The sequence below is a fragment of the Pogona vitticeps genome, chromosome 12 (assembly GCF_051106095.1).
Source record: "Pogona vitticeps strain Pit_001003342236 chromosome 12, PviZW2.1, whole genome shotgun sequence".
NCBI classification, from domain to species: domain Eukaryota; kingdom Metazoa; phylum Chordata; class Lepidosauria; order Squamata; family Agamidae; genus Pogona; species Pogona vitticeps.
The window spans coordinates 14,162,049-14,183,538 of NC_135794.1; the positions used below are offsets into that span (position 1 = coordinate 14,162,049).

The following is a 21,490-nucleotide window of genomic DNA, read 5'->3' on the forward strand; positions in this document are numbered from 1 at the left end:
TAGGATCAACAATACTGTAGTTGGAGGCAACTTGATGGCATGTAACAACAACAACTTATCAAATACAAGTCTAATAATCAAAAGTTTATTGTTAAACGTTTGAAACATTATCCTGGCTAATTTATACTGTGCTTAGATTCATGCTTGGTGATACAATATATACACTTTGTCTTTATTCAGTTTCAGTCTTCTTCTGGACAGTTTCGAAACTTAAAATTTGGCAATATTTTTTGCTTGACAAAACCAAATAGTTGGAAACAAGAACAAAGTATACAAGGAAGAAAAAGCTAGTTGTATTTTTTATAGACAACAATACCTGCTCTGGTCAGTTTTATGCTCCCACTGAAAACAGAGGATCACAGTTTGGATGTGCACCTGAATTTGTCCCTGAGCCTGGATGTTGGCAGTAGCCAAGAGTCCATTTACAATTAAAACTAGTATGCCAGCTACTCCTGATCCCAGAGATATCTGATGTGGCAACACATGCATTAGTTAGATGCTATTTGGACTACTGCAACACACTCTATGTGGGGCTGCCTTTGGGAAGTGTACCAAACACTGGTTTTGCTTTTTCAGGGCCTTAACTTAAAATGTGCTGGTTATAACTAAGGTTGGTTCTGGAATTAAAAGAATTTCCCACGAGACCTCAGAAATTGATCTTTATACAAACAAAGATGCTGAAGACCACTACCTATTGGCATTAATAGGCATTAATGCTTGCAGGACATTTCCATTAACACAAATACACAAAACATCCAACAAATTACTACCATTTGGATTAGCAAACAATACTCCATGGAACAAGGTTTATGTTAATAATGTTTCTTATTGTAGGGAAATCTCTAATGTAACAAATTTGTCAAACATACAAAGGTCTAAAAGTGAAATATAGTAATTAAGGCTTTCACTTTATTGATTGGACAGCTTAAGTAATTTTTCATTATTAGCATAAGATTTAATACATAAAAGTAGTTAAAGATTCTGCCTTGGCACTAGCCATTAGCATGTAATTGAACTAGTAAAAAAGACCAGTTTAACCTATGTTGATTACCACCTTATCTTTGAAAGGCAATTAAGGACCTCAATCATTGAACAAGATTTGATTGTGTGGCCTTTATTGGACATTGATCTTTCAGCAAAGTGGAGTTACATTTTCCATTAATTTACAGTAACACAGTTTAACTCTGATACCTTAGACTATTGACCTGGGTAGGATGTCAGACTAGGTACTTGTTTAGGTTAAAATGCTCCCACTAGTCATTACTGTTTAAAAAGAGATGCTGAAAAATGCAGATACTTATCAACAAAGCGTAGACTAAGGTTTCAGTTATCGGCATTTGTTTCATTACATTTAACAAGAAGATTCCCAGCCTTTATTACTGTCCGCCAACCCCACCCCCCTTTAAACATCATCCCTGTGTAGAATGAAAGAGATAATTAAAGCAAGATGTACAAGGCAACTCCTATTGTGTTTCAAAAAGTGTAGAGCAGGTAATGTTTCCTGAAAAGTGAAGAGTCATTAAATGTTCCAGTTATTTTAATATGCAATAAAAAAGTAAATTTTAGAAGTAGGTACAGTCATGTGAAAAAGAAAGTACACCCTCTTTGAATTACATATGGTTCCACATACCAGAACCGAATAAAAATCATCTGGTTCTTAGCAGGTCTGAAAATTAGGTATATACAAACTCAGATGACAACACGACATATTATGCCATGTCATGATTTATTTTACAAAAATAAAGCCAAAATGTAGAAGCTATGTGTAAAAAGCAAGGTACACCATATGATTAAATAGCTTGTAGCAAAAACCTTTAGCAGCAATAACTTGAAGTAATAATTTTATGTATGACTTTATCAGTCTCTCACATCATTTTGGAGAAATTTTGGCCCTCTTCTTTACAATGTTGCTTTAGTTCATTGAAGTTTGCAGGCATTTGTTTATGCACAGCTCTTGTATGGTCCAGCAACAGCATTTCAATTGGGTTGAAGTCTGGACTTTGACTAAGCCATTGCAACACCTTGATTATTTTCTTTTCCTTTGTCAAACATTCCGTTGTAGAGTTGCTGGTGTGCTTGGGATCTGCCCTGTTGCATGACTCAGTTTTGGCCAAGCTTTAGCTCTTGGACGGATGGTCTCAATTTGACTCTAGAATACTTTGGTATACAGAGGAGTTGATAGTTGACTCAATGACTGCAAGGTGCCCAGGTCCTGTGGCTGCAAAACAAGCCCAAATCAATACCCTTCCCCTACCATGCTTGACAGTTAGTATGAGGAGTTTGTGCTGATATGCTCCGTTTGGTTTTTGCCAAACATGGTGCCATCCATTATAGCCAAACATCTCCACTTGGGTCTCATCTGTCCAAAGGACATTGCTCCATAAGAGTCTTGTGGTTTATCCAGTTACAATTTTGCAAACCTAAGCTACGCTGCCAAGTTTGTTTAAGAGAGAAGAGGATTTCTCCTGGCAACCTTTCCAAACAAACCATACTTGTTCAGTCTTTTTCTAATTGTACTGTCATGAACTTTACCATTTAACATGTTAAATGAGGCCTGTAGAGTCTGAGATGTAATCCCTGGGTTTTTGCAATTTCTCTGAGCATTGCATGGTCTGACCTGGGGTGAATTTGCATGGACATCCATCCACTTCTGGGAATATTGTCAACTATCTTGTGGAATGCCATACTTTAAATTGTTTGGAAATGGTCTTATAACCCTTCCCAGATTGATGAGTACCAACAATTGCTTCTTTACAATAACTGCTGATGTGTTTCCTCCTTGGCATTAGCAAAATGCTAACACTTCGGCTTTTATAGAGGGGGTCGTTGATGATCAAAGGCATTTGGTTAGCAGCACCTGGCTGCTACTTAGCCTCTTAATTCCTATGGAAACTGTAAAGGTGTACAGTACTTAGTTTTTCACACATGCCTTCTCCATTTTGGCTTAATTTTTGTAAAATAAATCATGACACAATGTAATATGCCATGTGTTGTTGTTCATCTGAGGTTGTATTTATCTAATTTTCAGACCTGCTGAGGATCAAATCATTTTTATTCTTTCCTGATATGTAAAAATCGTAGAATCCAAAGAGGTTGCACTTTTTTCTCCACATGACTGTATAAAATACATGGCAAGAACAATTTATGATCAGTTGCACAGGATATCCAAGAATAGAAAATTGGATTCTGGACTTCCTTCAAATCCAAAAGCATTTTGCTTTGTGGATCCTGTAGTTATTTAGGAAAAACAAGGGGGAAAAATCACAATTGGACACTGCTGTGGCTAGTTCTGACTAAGTAAATCTACATTCACTAGCTAGCAAGCAGTTTTAGACATCACAACACACCTCGTTGGAGGTGGAACCTGTAGGCAGATTCAACAGAGACTTCTAATGTCTGAGCGTTCTGAGCCCAGAGGCTTTGAATAGTCAAAGCTAAGTTTTCTTAATATTGGAGTTAGGAAAGTGTGTGGGGGGGTGTCTTATAAATGGGTGTGTGTTATAGATGGAAAAATATGGCACATAAAGAAAATTCACCCTCTGCTTGCCAATAGCAATGCTTAAGCAAACAGTAGCATCCCATTCAGTATATGCATCATGGGATATTCATAGCTACTTAAACCTGAATCTTAAGTTGTTTTTTTGTACGATTGTACATAAGAAAGCATTTTAGGTGGGTGGTAGGCTAAGACAAAAGGGTATCTTTCAGACTGTACAGTCAGTACAGTCAATACGTAATGGTAAGAGAAGACAGGCTGGCTGGATAACTCAGTGGTTTAGGTATCTGGCTGCAGGTCCAGATGTTGGGAGTTTGATTCCCCACTGTCATGAGATGGGTTATGTGGTTTAAATCTTGTACTGAAGATGGGATATGTGGTAGTGAACAATGTAAGATGGAATCCATTTTGGTTCTCTGTATAAATGATTTCTGCATGCTGACAGTGTATTGTTCAGAAGAATGTGGGAATGTTTTTCTATAGGCCTGAGGAAAACATTCCTAGATAAGAAAGATGGGTCTTGTTGTGGCGTGATTGCAGACATGCTAAGACAAACAACACCTGTTACCCATGGGAAGAGAACGAAGCCGAGAAGAAAGAAGATAAAGAGGGACTGTTTACCTGACTTCATGCCATGATTGGATGACAGCATGAGAGAGGGGAGATAAGGGATGTGCCAGCAAAGCTTAAAAAAGGAACTTTTACTATGGACAATATACATTCATTCTTTCATACATTCATTCATTTCTTTTCCTTTGGATTACCTAACTCTACCTTTTTGGACTATTTTGAAAATGTAGTTTTTCTAGGTCTGTTTGTCTGCTGCTCAGTGCGGGTGAAAGACTGGGAGAGGATGTAGGGAATTTTAGAAGAAGGGGGGCTTTTGCCTGTTGCCTTCCCTTAAATAGCTTTTTACATATTTTTATGGATTTTTAGTATTTTTAGTGTCTTTGTATTTTAATGGAATTAATGCTTCATTTCTATTTTGTAACAGAGTCTTGAAAATGATTAATTGCTGCTTATGCATAAAACTGACTTTATTTTGTGAAACTTTATTTCTTTTTAAATAAAATAATAATTATAAAAATCAATTGGTCTCTTGAACAGTGGAGCTGTCTTAGGGTTACCCTGAGGGGGAATTTAGGTCACACTGAGTCCTAATCTGATTGAGCATTCTGAGTCTACTGACTACAAAGCTCATGTGTTTTGCTTTTTGAGTTTTCCTAAGGTGGCAGAGGTGTTCTTTTTAGGGCCGACTTGTAAGCAGAAGTGTTGGGGCGGTCCTCAGTTAAGTTACCAGGACTCTGACTTGGCCTAATGAGGGAGCACAAGCTTCTAATTACTCTCTGTCCGACCAGTCAGTCATCCTTAGGGGATCTGATTGCTTACACCCACTATGCTTCCTGTAAATAAAGCCAGCCTGTGTGGCCTTGAGCAAGCTGCACAGTCCCGGGGTAAACCACTTCTGAGTATTCTCTGCTTGGAAAACCTTGGAAAGGTTGCCATGACAGCATGGGATTATTTATTTATTGTTAAGGGATTGTAGGAATTGCATTCAATTCAGCAGCCTCTGGAGGATAAAACATTCCCTGCCCCTGCCTTAGGCCATCAACGCCTGGAGCACTTATGCAAAGGAACTGGGAAATAGCCTGCCAAAAAAGATTCATATCTTATTCTCCTTAGTAACATTTTATTTATTAATTTTATCTCTCTCTCTCCCTGCCTTTCTCCCCCTGCCTTTCTCCTAAAAAAGGACCCAACACAGTTGAATACTGAGAGGTTAAGACCTTCCTCTTCTAGCAGGCATTCAGTCCTTGAATTTATTATTTAATTTTTATTGTTGGCTATTAATATTTTAAAATTATATTTTCATGTTGTTTTAATCAATTTTTATCTTTTTGTTTTTAAATCCATTATATTTTTGATTTTTTACCTTTAAGGGTGATTAACTTAACTATTTAAGCAAAACATTTCAATTTCTGCCTTCTTCAGCTGTTTGTTCAGTTTGTTTTTTATATTTCTAAACTACCCAGTTCTAAACTTCCTAAATTATAGATGCTTTTACAACTGCAACGGAGAAAGCAATAAATATTTCTGTTCATATCTGATGAGAGCCAGTGAACATCTGAGATGTATGCCTTGTGTTACTAAATGAAGAGACATCCTTTTCCAAATTAGATACTAATACAATTTCTGCCACCCATGTTCACATATAAAAACAAGAATTCAGAGAATGGCATTTAAAAAAATAAAGTAATTGCCCACAAAATGAACTAATTCTCTCTCTCTCTCTCGTATATATCTAGCTATCCAAGGAAAACCTTGAATTTTATGAAAACCTTATCATCTCTCTAAGTAATTTAGCAGGCCACATGCGAGTCCTAATAAATCCAGCAAAGTGATTTTATATTAGAACTCTGTCCTCAATCATCTTCCCAGTTCATCCTTCACCATGATCAACTTCAGAAGCGCAACAGGTTCATTGATTTTCATGTAATACACAAAAACATTACATTTGCTTAATTGTTACACAGTGAGAGCACTGAGCAAGAAGCCAAACATCAATTAATGTAGCATGTAGCATTGAATTCTACTAGATCAATACAGTAGTTTGTCAAAGATGTTCTCCATGGAAGGGGCCCTTTCATTGTACGGACAAGGAGTTATGTTGCCTCCACTTATTGAAAAACAGGTAAGCAAAGTCAGCACTCTCCATTAGCAGAAATCAAACAAGCTGCAGCTTGTGAAGAAGACACTTCAAGAAAAAACTATATTTATAGAATGGTAATTTAAAAACATTTTATCAGCCTTTTGTTGAGACCAAACCTTTGCAGCAAATTATTGACAACATCAAGAGCAATTAATGAGCAGTATTTGACTCTGAACTTAGAAGCTTATTTAATTTTGCTTGCTGAGAAAATCAAATCTATCCAATGCAGTAAAATGCTAGTCACTTTTATTATGAATGAAACTTAATGTTGCACACTACTATTCCACTGTTTAAGCTGTTTATTTCACACGTGCATACTACTAATTTACTAATGAATAAACGAAACTGGCTGCATACCCATAGCTGGGTACCAGGCTGCAGAGGCAGGTGTTGAGACTTCAATTCTCCACGGTGCCTCCTGGGAGAACAGTCAGCCTGGGCAAGTTGCACAGTCCCAGAGTACTCCCTCCCCAAAAGGAACAGCAAACCACTTTCAAGTACAGTGATGCCTCGCTTAGCGATTGCTTCATTTAACGATGTATTCGCTTTGCGATGGATTTCTTTGAAGAAATTTCCCCATCGTTTAACGATGTTCTCTATGGGGAAATTTCACTTAAGCACGGTAATCCGTTCCCATTGGAACGGATTAACTGGTTTTCAATGCATTCCTATGGGAAATGGTATTTCGCTTAACGATGTTTTCCCATAGCGATGTTTTTTTAACCAATTAACATCATTAAGCGAGGCACCACTGTACTCTGTATCTAGAAAAGTCTAGAAAGGTTGCCACAAGCTGCAACTGACTTGATGTGATAGCTATACTGAGGTATTTCTTTGGTTGCAGACTTAGCTACAGATGATTTGAAGCCTCATTCATCCTTACATTGAGTCAAGTACGTAGTATTATCTGACTCCAATGAGAACTGCAATATATTGCTGGATTTCAAAACATCCCATGTCCAAAGGTTTTTGTATGTGCAGAATCAAGAATATTCCACAACAATCAAACAGCAAAAGACGTAAGACACATGTCTATACGGAGGAGTTTCTTCTGAATAGTTGTTACCCCTACTTCTTAGTAAATAATTTAACCCACCCCTTTCTGATTTAAAACAATGAAAACTTTGTTTTGAATACAATAAATTACTAAACAACCATATGTCCAGACAAGAAACAGTGAAAGAATGAGGACATTTTTTCAGACCTTCAGACGTATTATATCAAAGTAGACTGCAACCTGCAGATCCATTCTTTTATTTCTGTTCTGAGGTGGCAAAAATCAAATTGCTTTGCTGCAATTTGCCACATCAGTAATATTTCTTGAAACCAGTTCTTTAGTACATAGCACCTTCATCTTCTTTATTCAGAAAGTAAATAGTAATTGGACCGTAGTGTGTATGAACAGTTTCTGTGACATTGGCAAAGAACCAGGAGCCAATTCCATATAATAACGTTGGGATACCTATTTTCAAAAGAAGGGAAAATAATGAGAAACAGGGATCAAAGAGTAAAATCTCATTTGATTTGTTACAATAGAAACAGTATATGAATAAGAACAGAGAAAAATGAAACACAGGAGAAAATCAGTGTCAGGTGAGGATCTAATGTACTCAAAATGGAAAGCTGCCATAGTGCTCCTTCCAACGTTCCCTCTTATTTTCAGCCACACTGGGCAGGGCTCTGCCCCTCATGCGCACAACTCCACCCCCCTGTGGGGTTCCCTCGTGATTGGAACCAAAGGGGCTAAAAACTATCACTGTGGGTGCACAGAGCAGGAGGAGCCTTGCGTGGAGGGGGGCAGAGTACCACATGTGCACAGTTTAGAGCAGACCTGGGCAAAGTGCGGCCCGAGGGCCACATACGGTCCACGACCTGCTCCTGTTCGGCCCGCCAGTCGTTGCTCCAGTCCGGTGTTCAAGCACTTGTTCAAGCCCAAGACAGACTGGATTTCTCTCACTGAACAAGTCGAACATCAAAACCATTTATAGCTTTTTGTCTAAAGTTGATCAGCTGCTTATCTTTTACTTTTAAGTAAAGTTGGTTCGGCCCCCAAACACAGTTCAGATTTTTCATGTGGCCCCCTATAGAAATTAATTGCCCTCCCCTGGTTTAGAGGGAACCTTGGCTCCTTCCCCATGAGGAAATGTAGCACTGCTCCCACTATGTTACTTTTTCTTGTCCTGGACATGATGTTACAAGAAGTGAGGATGCAGACATAGCAGCTGCAGAAATCAGTCCCTCCCCCTCTCCCAAATGAGCAAGGCATAACCTGAAAGGCTAAATTAAAAGACTATTTTGCTACAATTTAAACCCAACCTAGTTCCACAAGGAAAAAAACATAAAACATGTTAAGGGATAACCTATGATCTATATCAAAAGATTTTCAGACCACTCTCCAGACACTATTATTTTATTTCTTGTCCAATTCTCTGATTATATATTTGGATCCCATTTTTAAAAAGAAATGATAAATGCCTTGAAGAATAGAATCCTAAAACAGAGTATATTGTGATCCTTGTGTATTTATTACTTATGCCTACTTTTTGCACATGTCCAACACAAAGATATTCTAGTATTATCTGCTGCTATAGACAATCCAATGTTATGCATTTAGACAGGGAAACTTGAGGATATTATCAAATATCCTAACTGCAGATGACAGAAGCATACAGAGAAAACAAGGAGGCTGTCTTCTTCTGGGTAACCTTGGTCCCCAGATGTCCTTGGACTGCAACTCCCATAAATCCTGTCCAGCTGGTGGTGGAGTTTTACTCCAAGAATATCTGGGGACCCAAGGTTTGGAACCACTGGTGAGGATGAACTAAGGTTTCAAGAGTCCATATTCCTTATCTGTCCTCAGTTATGTCAATTTTTTGCGAAAACATGAGTTCAATCTCATGGGGGTATTTCAAACCGGAGTAGCAATTATGTACGTTCTTGCAGGACCTTCCATACAGCGTTTTTTTTAAATACAGAGCTGTATGTTCCAAGCCATCACTCACCAAAGTTTATTATTTTAAGCGTTGAGAAGAAGCAGTTCTGCAATGCCAGGTCTTGGTGGGGTGCCCGGGAACAGTGGTACTTGATGAAGGGGAAGCAACCAGTCCGCAGGATGTGGTAGTTCGTCCCTTTCACCTCCCAGTTGAAGCTGGACAGGCCAAACTGGTCGTTGTCCACCGAGCTGTACTTGACGCAGAAGGAGGTCCAGTGGGGGAGGCCCCTCTGCAGGAGGTGCCGGCTCAGCACCTCCGAGGCCTTGGGCTTGCCCGCCGACCCTCCGGACAGGAGGACCAGCCTGAGGAGACCCGCGTGCAGCTTCTTCAGGGCCGCGGCGGCGGCGGCGGCCACCCCGAGGGCAGGCGGGAGGGCCAGCTCCGCTTCAATCTCCGCCCGCCTGTCAAAGTCTCTCTTTCTCTCTCGCTCGCTCTCTTTTCCCTCCTCGGGGATTTCTCCTCAGGGGGCGCCGAGGCAGTTTTCCCTCAGGATTTAGTCGCTCCCTTCCCCCCTCCCCCCCCCGCTGGCCTCGCCAAGTTCTTTCAAAATAACTCTTCCCGTCAAATCACCCGCGGGCGCAGCTCCGCCTTCATTTGCTCCCCCCCCTTTCCCCCCCCAACCCAGCAAACTCTTCTTTTCCACTCGTGACCTCCTCCTCCCTCCCCCCTTCGGGCATGACCCGCCAGCTCGCCGGCCGCCGCTCTGAGTCTGCGCCAGAGAGAAGCTGCGCGCACGCGCGCTCCCGCTCTTCCCAACTCTTCGGAAGAGAGATTGGCGAGAAGAACTCCCGCGTGCGGGCAGGAGGGGGGCGTGGCCTGGCCTGGCCTGGCTCGGCTCGGCTCCCCGGCTGTTCCGGGGCGGGAGGCGGTTCCCGGGCTGTGGGCTCAGGAAAGCGGGGAGCCGGGCCGGGCGTGAAGACGTTCACACAACCCTGGGCCTGATAAAGCCTTCCACGCATAAGCCCAGGTCCCTTGAAGGAGACTTTCTGGCCCGTGAAGGTGCTGCAACTCTAGGGTTGGGATGACTGATCCGAGTGGAACTCGGGCGTTTGACCCCGTTAGGCATCCTCTGAGAGAGGGCGGGAATACTAACTCAATGGAAGAGCAAACGAAGGAACGGAAGCCGTTCCCACCGACCCCCGTGGGATAATTATGGATATTTCAGACTCAGCAATCATCGACCAGTGAGCTGTAGAGGAAGGGTGTGCTAATTAATCAATTACTACACTAGAACATGCCCTGTGTATGTACTAGATTCTACTACAAGCTGCTAATTATTAATCACTTGTGTCAGTAACAAATTTTGACTCAACTGTACCTTTTGATAATTAATAGAGCACAGAGAAGTGTAATGTATTCCTTGACTAGCTGAAGCAATGAGGTTGGGGGGGGGGCAAGAAGAGATGAAGAAAGATCCCATCGCTTCACAGGGTGCGAATCTCTGGCAGCCTTGTGTGGTCAACGTGCAACTTGTAACCCCGCTAAAGTGCCTGTCGTGAAATTACACCATGGAAGAAGAGACGGAGCATCTACTTTTAACACTAATACTGGGCTTCTCCTTTCTTAGCGGATGAGCACATGAGCTTTTGAGACACCTGTACGTTCTTCACACGTGGAGGAACGGTAGCCTGTTCTTAAATATAAGCCACGGGGTGGCCTGACGGCCCAAGATACACCATCACCTTGTTGAAGCAACACACATCTGTTCAGCAAATGGCTGGGAAACCCTCTGTGTGGCGTAGTAGGGCATGCTGGCTGGGGATTACGGGCGTTCTAGTCAAAATGTAGCATTTCCAAGGTCTGACGTGGCCTGTATTATGCTGGACAATATACAGTATATTCATCCCATACATGCCTGGGGGTTAGCCTTACTGAATTCACTAGTAGTTTCTAATTCTTAGAGGACATACACAGGCCAGCGTTATGACCGACCTAAAAGAAGAAAAATGCAGACTGCATTCTAGACTTTTCAGGACAGCTTTACTTTCTACGTCTATTCAGTTATGGGGAAAGTTTGGATTTAGCATAAAATTGCCTACAGTGGACCCTTGACTTACAGACGGCTTGACTTACAGACTTTTTGAGTTACAGACTTCTCTGGCCGCAAAATTTAGGTTTGACTTGCAGCCTGAGAATTGACTTACAGACCAGAAAAAAACCAAAATGGAACAAAAACGGCCTGTTATGGGATTAATCGGTTTTCAATGCACTGTAGGTCAATGGAGACTTGACCTACAGACTTTTTGACTTGAGAACCGCCTTCCAATACGGATTAAGTTCTCAAGTCAAGACCCCACTGTACAACTGTAGCAAACCCCCCTCAAGAGAATCTAAAAATACCAAGTATTTAAAATTAGTATGTTTCATTTTATTGGAAGAATAAAGAAAGAAAGATATTCAATTCCGGTACAATTTACACAGATAATCCCTGCAAGTGTGTAACTCATTATCCTTCTCTCCATATTTATAGTTACATGTATTTTCTTTAAAAATCCAAAACATTTGATGCAACCAGTTTACTGCAGGATAAATCTCTGGAATAATTGAACTGTGGCAGGTTGATGAAGAATTTGAATCTGGGGAATAATTTGATGTGAGAAACACGTGGCATGTGGAACAGTGTTCAACCCGTAGGATGGAAGAAATTTTAACTCAGCAAAACCATATTCATGGATGCTTTTTACGTACAGTACTTTCTTTTTGTACTCAATGTTATGCTGGGAATGGGAAAAGATTTGCAAATTCTTAAATTCTTCTGGGTCCTTCGCTGTTTTGGATCACAGTTCTTGCAGTCCTTTATCTTCAACCATGCAGGGTGGGACTGATGGGCATTGCAGTACAAAATGTCAGGAGGCTAAAGGTTCCCCACCCCTATCTTTAAAGCAGCTCAGCTAAATCTGAACTGAAAGTAAGCATGCATCCTAAGGAATGATGTAGAATTTAGGGAATATGGCTTCGTTCAGTTTCTCCCCATATGTTTCCCCCTCTCTAAATGATACAATATCACATTCATGGAACATAATTTCTGAAAACTGGGGAAAACCATTGCCATATCCCAGATATTAAATGATCCCAAAAACTCAACAGAGAATACTGACAGAGCTTGTAAATTCTGGGTTGGGTGTAACATGACTGAAATGGGCTATCTGAATTTATTTTACCATGGCACGAGAACAAAGACTATGTTAACATTCATTAACTATTTCATATTCACTAACTATTTCATAGAAGCTTGTGCTTTTCTGGTTTCCTCTTCTTCTTCAAATTTCAACTTGTTCTGTTCTGTAACTCCCAGGATTTTTTCAATATCTTTGACTGCTCCCTGTAACAGTAAACAGCTCAGTGGTATTATAGTGGTAAAATAATGATTTATGCTATATCTTTCTAAGATCTTCTTACCATTATACCAGAAACATTCAGGCTTAGACTGAAGTAATCAAGGAACTGCCAGCAAGTACGAAAATCCCAAGTAATCAGAACCAAAAACAGCGGAATTGCTTTCCCTCTATAAGTTGTATAATAAGTATTTCAAATAGTCAGGGCTTGAAAAAATTTAGAATGGTTGTTCTGGATTTTTGGGCTCTTTGGCCGTGTTCTGAAGGTTGTTCAGTCAAAAATTTCACCAGTCAGCATGACCGGACTATAGCTTTGCAATTTATATTAACAAATTTAAACTAGGCACTTGTTCACTTTTATTTTTATGTAACAATGCATACAAACCCAAAATAAATTGTATTATGTACACGGGAATAACTGATTTATACCCTCAGACTTGGGTTGCTTTATTACCTGCATGCCTGTGGAGTCATGAAGCTCGTATTTTGAATGCCTTTCTTTTGAATGTCTCCAAAAAAAAAATAAAATAAAATAAAACTGAAAGCAAAAGTACCCAGCCTCTTAAGGAGCCACGGTTCCCTCCCACCCCAGGATGTGTCCTCATTCAGTTGACATTGGGAGCAGGGAATCTCCATAGTCTCCAGCATGGGACTACTCTACAGAGAGTAGAGAGCTATAGAGAGCTATATCTCTATGTGCGGCTCAAACTCTCTTGTGAGAAGAGGGCAGTTTTCCTTTTGCAATGGGAGGGGGAGGGGAGGACTGCAGGATTAAAGAGAGAGAAAGAGAGGCTCCTCTAGCAGCATTTTTCACTTGTCACAGACAAGTGGATGAGTGCATTTTTCAAGCCCTGCAAATAGTGGTGAGCACTCTTCTGAAGCGCTGAAACTATTTAAAGCAAATAAATTAAATAATTAACAATTTAGCATTTGGCAGTGTTATTAAACTTCAGCCTTTTGTTGTGCTTCTTTTGGTGAGTGGAGTGTCCATCAGTGCAATCTGATTACTCTGCTGAAAAAGAAGTACAGTGACTTCAGCCCTGCTTATCCAAACTTTGTCCTATCAGAGGAAACAAAGTATTTTAATAGAACAGAGCAAACTCCTGGAGGAGCAACATAGAAGTGGGAATTTCCTCTGTTGAAAAAAAAAAAACCCAAAATATAAAAGGCATGAACTTGAAAGAATGTGATGCAGCAAAACAGGGCTATCAGGTTTCCCTGGTGAAAAGATCCAAGGGTGTGATCACACCTCCCCAAAAAACCCATTTTACTGGTTTGGCTGTTAAATAAATTGTTTCATAATTTTCTATTGACATATGGCCAACATCAAGTCATTTGCCTTGGCAATCACTTTATTTCCCCTTCATCGGTTGTGTTAAATTGTACCTATGATGTATCACTTCGTTCCCAATGATTTCAGCATGTATGAATGTTGCTATCAATTTATTTCCTTTGTGAAGGGGTCAGGTTTCTGGGTGCTATGGTCATTTCATGGCTACTGTGCTTGTACCCGTTTAAAAACAATTTTTAAAAAAGGGATATTGGTAAATCAGTAGTAGCATCTGCAGCCACAAAAAACCCAACAAAAATACATTGCTCTCTCTCTCTCTCTCTCTCTCTCTCACACACACACACACACAAAGCAGAAATTTTCTTTGAATTGTAAAGAAAGGAGTGTTGCATTTTTTTAAAACTCTGCTCTTTACAATACTTTAAAATAACAGGTTAGGTAAAGGTAAAGGTAAAGGTTCTCCTTGACAATTTTTGTCCAGTCGTGTTCGACTCTAGGGGGCGGTGCTCATCCCCATTTCCAAGCCATAGAGCCAGCGTTTGTCCGAAGACAATCTTCCATGGTCACATGGCCAGTGCGATTTAGACATGGAACGCTGTTACCTTCCCACCAAAGTGGTCCCTATTGATCTACTTGCATTTGCATGCTTTCGAACCGCTAGGTTGGCGGGAGCTGGGACAAGCGACGGGAGCTCACTCCGTCACGTGGATTTGATCTTACGACTGCTTGGTCTTCTGACCCTGCAGCACAGGCTTCTGCGGTTTAGCCCGCAGCGCCACCACGTCCCTTAAAAAATGACAGGTTACCCACCTGTAATTGTAGTTCTTCAAGTGGACCTCGTTGATTCACACTCTGGGTGATTTGCGTCTGCGTGGAGCCTCATCGGAAGATTCTAGAGCTTCTGTGGTACCAATGAACACATTAGAATATGCCCCTCCCCACCTATATAAGTACCTTGGCGCCAAGTGTCGCCTTTCAGTTGTGTCAACCGCCGCTTAATAGTAAGCAAACGTGACAGAGGGGAGGATGGGTGAGATGTGTGAATCACAGAGGTCCATTCGAAGAACTACAATTACAGGTGTGTAGCCTGTCCTTCTTCATGGCATCTGTGAATCACACCCTGGATGACTAATAAGCTGTCACGCCATGTTAGAGGCTAGAGCAGCATGTCGAAATGCCACATCAGACTTTTGCTGGAGGTTGAATCTATAATGATGGATAAACGTGGACTGCTGTGCCCAAGTGGCAGAGCCTCAGATGTCAGAAGAGGTACGCTGTGAAGAAAGGCTGTAGCGGCTGCCACAGCCCTGGTGGAGTGAGGGCAAACCACTCTAGGGGCTGGTTGTCGAGCAAGTTGATAAGCCAAATGCATGGTAGAGGCGGCCCATCTGGAGATAAATTGGGAAGTCACCTGACGGCTTTTTGTTGGTAGCTGGTGGCTTATGAAGAGACACAATGACTGTCTAAAAGGTTGGGTAACTTGGAGATAAAAAGCAAGAGCTCTTCTGACATCCAACGTATGGAGTATTTTTTCTAGGTTTGAAGAAGGTGACGGAAAAAGTGAAGGAAGGACAATTGGCTGGGAAAGATGAAATTGAGAGACAATTTTGGGGAGGAAAGAAATGTCCATGAATAACATCACCTTATCAGGAAAAAAATTGTAGATAACGGTAGTCATAGCCAATTCACTAGCTCGTCGAGCTGAGTGATGACTATGAGAAAAGTTGTTTTAAAGGTGAGGAGTCTTAAGTCAGTCGTAGCTAATGGCTCAAAAGGAGCTTTGGTAAGCTGTTTCAAAACAATAGTGACTGTGGCGTTCACCCCTCGTGCCCCTGCCTGACCCTCCAAACACAGAACACACAAAGGCAAACCAATACAGTACTCCATTTTACCCCGCTGCCACCAGTTGATCACTAAATCAACATTACTTATAGAAGGATGAAGATGCAGGTCCAAACTTCACTGTCTTTTAAATAAAACATTTTTATTGATTACAGATGTTGTTATTAATCATAGATAACTTCTACAGGGTTAATTAATCATCAGTCTCAGACTTCTATTTGTCATATCAGTTCTTATCCATTCTTCACTCTAATCACACCTCAGATCTCCCAAATACCACACTCTATCTCTCCACTCTCTCTGACTCACTGACTCTGACTGACTGACTCTCTCTGCCTCCACCTCTTTATTACATATCTCTCGGCTCCGCCTCTTATCAACATTAGCCTGCAACATGAATATTCATGACTACTTAACATAATAAGGGTGAATGCTACAGTGACCACTGTGGAGAGGGAGGTCAAGTATTGGGGTAGATATGAGAGAGACCTTTCAGAAAATGTTTCATTGTTGAATGTTTGAAGAAGTTTGCTGCTGGAGAATTTGGAGGTTGGTATGATATTATTGCTGAAAGTAGACTCTCAAGGATGAGATGGAGAGGCCCTTGGATTTGAGATGTAGGAAGAAGTGGAGAACAGTGGAAAGTGATGGATTAATGGAGGATGATGAGGAAAATTTGGTAAAGGATTGAAATTTCTTCCATTTGTACATGTAGGCTTTCCTTGTGGATGGTTTTTTGGCATGATGAAGAATGTTCATTAATGTGGGAGAATCCTCCACGCTGCCAGGTGCAGAACAGGTAAGTCCAGGTGTAGGACTTGAAAGTTGTTCTGTGTGAGAAGGTGTGGCAGGCGGGGGAGATGGTGGATGTCTGATGAGAGACTGCGAATAACTAGGAACCAGGTCTGTCTTGGCCACCAAGGGGCTATAACGATGACATGGGTTTTGTTTTGTTGTGGAGGAGAAGGAATGGCGGAAAAGGTAGGTAAGAATCTTTGGCCAAGAGCCGACAAACATGTCTCCCTGGGAATGTTTTCCTATTCCTGCTCGGGAGCAATACAGCTGGCATTTCCGATTCGCTCGGGAGGCAAAGAGATCGAGAGTTGGTGTGCCCCATTTCTGGCATAGTTGGTGGAATAATGATTGATCTAGTTCCCACTGGTGAGCTCGGGCATCTGTACAGCTGAGGGAGACTGCTAGGTCATTCAATGGGATTCAATAAAGGTGGACACGTTGTCCCAGAGGAAGAGTTGGTAAGCTCCCATGGCTCCTTGATAATTCGCGACTCGCATGGTGAAGGCTGTGGAAGAGTAAAGCCATCTACCCATGGAGTCTCTTCGTCGGCTGTCTTTATTTGGTATGAGAGATTGTTGGTGTCAAGATGTTGATTCAGAGGCTTTGACAAATATAGAATTTGGAGCTGGTTGTTTTTGGAGAAAAATGGCTCCTGAGTCATGGATTCTATAGAGGTTATCAATCTGCTTAGACATGGTATGGGAGGAAGCTGGTTTTGTCCAGGATCTTTGCGCAGTACTAAGGAGAGATGGTAACATCGATACGTGCACCGGAGTGGTTGTATTTTTAGGCATCGGATCATATACAGTAGATGATTGGCTGGTTCTGTCGATGGTTGGTAGACTTACAGATCAAGGGATTTAGCCATGCGAGTCATAAGCTGGGGATAGGTCTGAAAATCCTCTGCTGGTGACGGCGGGTTGGTATTGACAATGTCCGACTCTGGAGAGGTAAGTGACACCAATGGAGTCTGTGGCCGAGATCCATGGTCAGAGCCAACGAGGTCACATCTAGAGTCGACGGACTGTCGATTGACTACAGTGTCGAGAGGCGGAGTCTTGTAGTATTGCCAGTTATGAATTGGAAAAGATGGAGGCAGCATGTCCATGGACATCTGTTGATGTTGAGGATCATCAACATCGAAAGATGGTGGTTGAGCGTTGACAGACCTCGATTGATAGAGATGGACCTTGGTGTCGAGCTCAGTGTCGTAACGGTGCCGGGGCTGATGACTTGGGTTTACCTTGGATGACTTGGAGGAAGGGAATTGTGTTGATGTAATGGAATGGAGTGAGTGTCCATAGACCAGGATGAATATCGAGGATCATTGATATCAGAGCCTGTGTCTTTGTGATGTCAAAACAGGTTGCTGATGTGATGGCATAGCAGCAGAATAAACTGAAGCTGGCGATGCCAAGCATGAAGAGTGATTTCTGTCATCTGTTGTAGTAGGAAAGTATTGGGAGACTGGGGTTGCAAAAGCCTCACGTGTGGATGAAATCTGCTCGACCGTCCGAGGTTTTTTTGATACCAAGTGGGGAGCAGGTTGAGGTACGTAGTCGCCTCTCGGTGATGTGGGCGCTTCAACACCAATGGTTGTCGAGAGGTAGGCCAACTATTAGATTTTATTATCGAACCAGGTAAAACACCTGGTCAACTAGCTGGTGCAGTTTGTCAAGCAGAGCACTGGTCGGGACAAATGGCAACCCGATGCGCATGCTATGTGTGGGTTTGAACCACACGCGATGAAGCGAGCTGTCAAGATTGTTGATGTCGACAGTCCTGGTTAGGGATCAGTGGACGATCCGAGGGCATCAAATATGGAACGGTGTTGAGCCGTTTGGGATGGGAATTCTAGGGTGATGGAATAACCAAAGGATTACTGGAAGGAATGGAAGGTTGTGGACTGGGAGGAGAGGATGTTAGTTGATTGACTGTATCATCCCATTCTGGAGACTGAGAACAAGGTTGATGAGATGGAAGTCTGTCATCATCTGAGGGAGATCTGACCAAAATTGATTCAGAGAGTTGTGGTTGTGGTGGAATATCTGTAGGCTTAGACTGTTTAGCTCATTTAGGGAGAACAGGCTCTGGAGCTGGAGCAGTTTCAGTAGGTCTCTGATGTTTAGAAGTTGTTTTCAAAATCGAGGTCTTCAGTATGGAGGGTTTTGATTTCTGTGTCTTCGAGGTCTTAGATGATGCAGATGGAGAATTGGAATGAGCTGGTGTAGCCGATGGATGTTGTTTTGATGATTCAGTAATAGCTTTTTCCATTGGTTTTGTTTGGGAAGTGGCCCTACAGGGAGGTTGGGCTATTTGAACTGGTTGTAAGGATCAACTGTGGGTCCTAATGGCAATTTTAATTGTATTTTAATCATTTTTTATTGAATTTTAATTGAATTTTAACTGTTGTAAGCCGCCCAGAGACCTTTGGGTAAAGTGGGTGGCATATAAGTTAAATAAATAAAAAAATGAATAAATAAATTGTTCCCAAAGTCAGAATTTTAGCCTTGAGAGGCGAGATCAAAGAACTCCGCGCTTAAAATTTTTGCAATGGGTACAGGAGGAGGTTTGATGTTGTTCTCCCAAACAGAAAAGGCAATTAGTGTGTCTGTCGGAAAGTGGGATCTTATTATCACAGACAATGCAGTGTTTAATGGGCCCAAAGAGGTCATATATAGGAGAAAATAATTGAGGAGAAAAATCAATGATTGGAGGGGGGTGCTGCGGCCGGAGACTAAGCATGGGGAAAGGAAAAATCTCTGATGATAAAGAGTTTGATCTAATAATTTAAAAGAAAAAGATTGATAGCAGAAAGGAATCAAGAGTAAGCTCTCTTTCTCTTTTACTCACAGTAGCAGAATTATGAGGCTCTTAACACGGCGGTTGAAAGAAACTGAAAGGGAATGCTTGGCGCCAAGGTACTTATATGGATGGGGAGGGGCATATTTTAATGTATTCATTTCTACTGCAGAAGCTCTATGAGGCTTCGCGCAGGTGCGAATCACCCAGGGTGTGACTCACAGAGGCCACGAAGAAGAAACCCGCTTCCTCCTCCCCATGCTGTTCAAAAGGGAAAAGAAACAATAGAGAAAATTAACTGATACAAAATTAAAAGCAGTGTAGCCTGCTATAACATTTCAACTAGAAGGAAATTAATATATGGTAGTTAAAAACAATGTAAACACTACTGCTGATATACAGTGGTGCCCCGCATAGCGATGATAATCCATTCCGGATAAATCGTCGCTATCCAGAAACATCGCTATGCAGGGGGAAAAACCCATAGGAACGCATAAAACTCTGTTTAATGCGTTCCTATGGGGGATAAACTCACCACTAAGCAGGAATCCTCCATAGGGCCGCCATTTTCGACGCCTCAGTAAGCGAGGGCAGGGTGCGAAAACGTAGCGGGTGGCCATTTTTTCTTCCAGTGGCCATTTTGGAACCGCCGATCAGCTGTTATTAGAACATAGCAATGTGAAGATCGGTAAGCGAAATGCTTACCGATCATCGCAATGCGAGTTTTTGCCTATGTAAACATCACAATGCGATCGTTTTTGCGATCGTAAAAGCGTCATCGCTATGCGGATTCGTCGTTAAACGGTGCACTCGCTATGTGAGGCACCACTGTATATCTGACATGACCGCAGGGGAAAAATGTATCTGTACAACAGGAATGAAATGAATCAGTATAACTTTGTTTCTTTTCTCATGTGTAATCAGGCTCCCAGACATAACATAGAAGTTACCAACATTAATGTGGATGCCTTAAAAAACAAGAGAAACAGTATTAACGACAGATTTTAACTATCCTAAAACATTGGTGTGTTTATTGTATCATTAAAATATCATAAACAGGAAGGCTTTCAAGAAATGTAGGATTCTTCTTCAAACTGAGCTTTTAAAAGTTTAGGCCAGGGGAGAGAAAAAAATAAAATCTAAAGGTCGTCCTGGCTAGATGTTGAGGATCCTCGACTTATAGTTAAGGGCCTAAAATGGAGACTGTAACTTTGATATCAGATACTAGATTTCCCTTCAAGAAATATTGAACCAATTGTCTTTCTCCAGTTCTGGATGAATCCTATGTTACCTTTAATCAAACCACATGGCTTGGCTTTTCCATGAGCCAAAGCAGAATCCACATCCTCTGATAAAAGTGAATGGAGGATATCCTCAGTGACTCTGTGACTGGCATTTCTTTGTCTGTAAAACTGGTGATAATCAATTGCTTCTACCTTCCCTGAAGTGAGTGAAATGAATGAATCACAGTTCTGTACCGGCAGCCAAAGGGTGAATCCTAGCAGCAATACCACATGGGGGCCTGTTGGTGACAGGCGGCCAGACAAAAGGCATCAGCTTAGATTGAACTATGCTTTGGTATATCAACCGTGGCAGACATCTAAATATGCTTGGTGCCAATGCAGAGCTGAACAGATAAGCCAGTTGCATGGTAGTAAAATGGAGGTCTCTTGTCTGATCCGCGAGACCATGGAGTAGACTGTCTAAATTCTTGGTGTGAACCATACTTTCAGACCCACAATACCCAAGAGAGAAGGAGCAGGTGGTTTATAAGACATCTGTGGATATCACAAATATTTGAGCTTATTTATCACTTGATTTTAGGTTTTTCGGGCTGTTTTGCCGTGTTCTCTGTGGCCAGCATCTTCAGAGGAGTTAGAACAGACAGAGTTTTAACTCCTGTCCTCTGAAGATGCCGGCCACAGAGACTGGTGAAATGTTAGGAAGAAAAACCTCCAGAACATGGCCAAACAGCCTGAAAAACCTACAACAACCATTGGATCCCGGCTGTGAAAGCCCTCGAGAATTATTTCTCATTCCTTAATTTATGTGTTTTCAGATATCAGCAGTTTTCTTTTATAAAACTGAGAGTTGTATCAAGACTTCTTTATTTTTAAATTGCTAGCCACAATAATGGGTACATTTAAAATGAAAACTTGCTTCTCTCCAAGAAGCTTGTACTATCACGTGAGTGAGCATGTCTTTTCAAATATACCAGTGGTTGCC

At 41.6% G+C, this 21,490-nt stretch overlaps 2 protein-coding genes across 4 annotated transcripts in view; both read right to left on the minus strand.

The window, feature by feature from the left end:
• Window positions 1-63: 63 nt before the first annotated feature.
• On the minus strand, window positions 64-10,158 carry C12H15orf61 (chromosome 12 C15orf61 homolog). The gene is made up of 3 exons (XM_078381064.1): window positions 9,957-10,158; window positions 9,209-9,658; window positions 64-7,668 (listed from the first exon to the last, which is right to left on the minus strand). The coding sequence occupies exons 1-3, from the start codon at window positions 10,156-10,158 to the stop codon at window positions 7,541-7,543; spliced, it is 780 nt and encodes a 259-aa protein (XP_078237190.1). The 3' UTR covers window positions 64-7,540.
• Window positions 10,159-11,565: 1,407 nt separating this feature from the next.
• IQCH (IQ motif containing H) overlaps window positions 11,566-21,490 on the minus strand; it is a 151,946-nt gene continuing 142,021 nt past the window's right edge. For all 3 annotated transcript variants that reach the window (XM_078380876.1, XM_020810020.3, XM_072981829.2), the window contains one exon: window positions 11,566-12,521. In XM_078380876.1, the coding sequence (XP_078237002.1) occupies window positions 12,417-12,521 (105 nt within the window). In that variant the 3' untranslated portion in view covers window positions 11,566-12,416. The remainder of the gene's footprint in view (window positions 12,522-21,490) is intronic.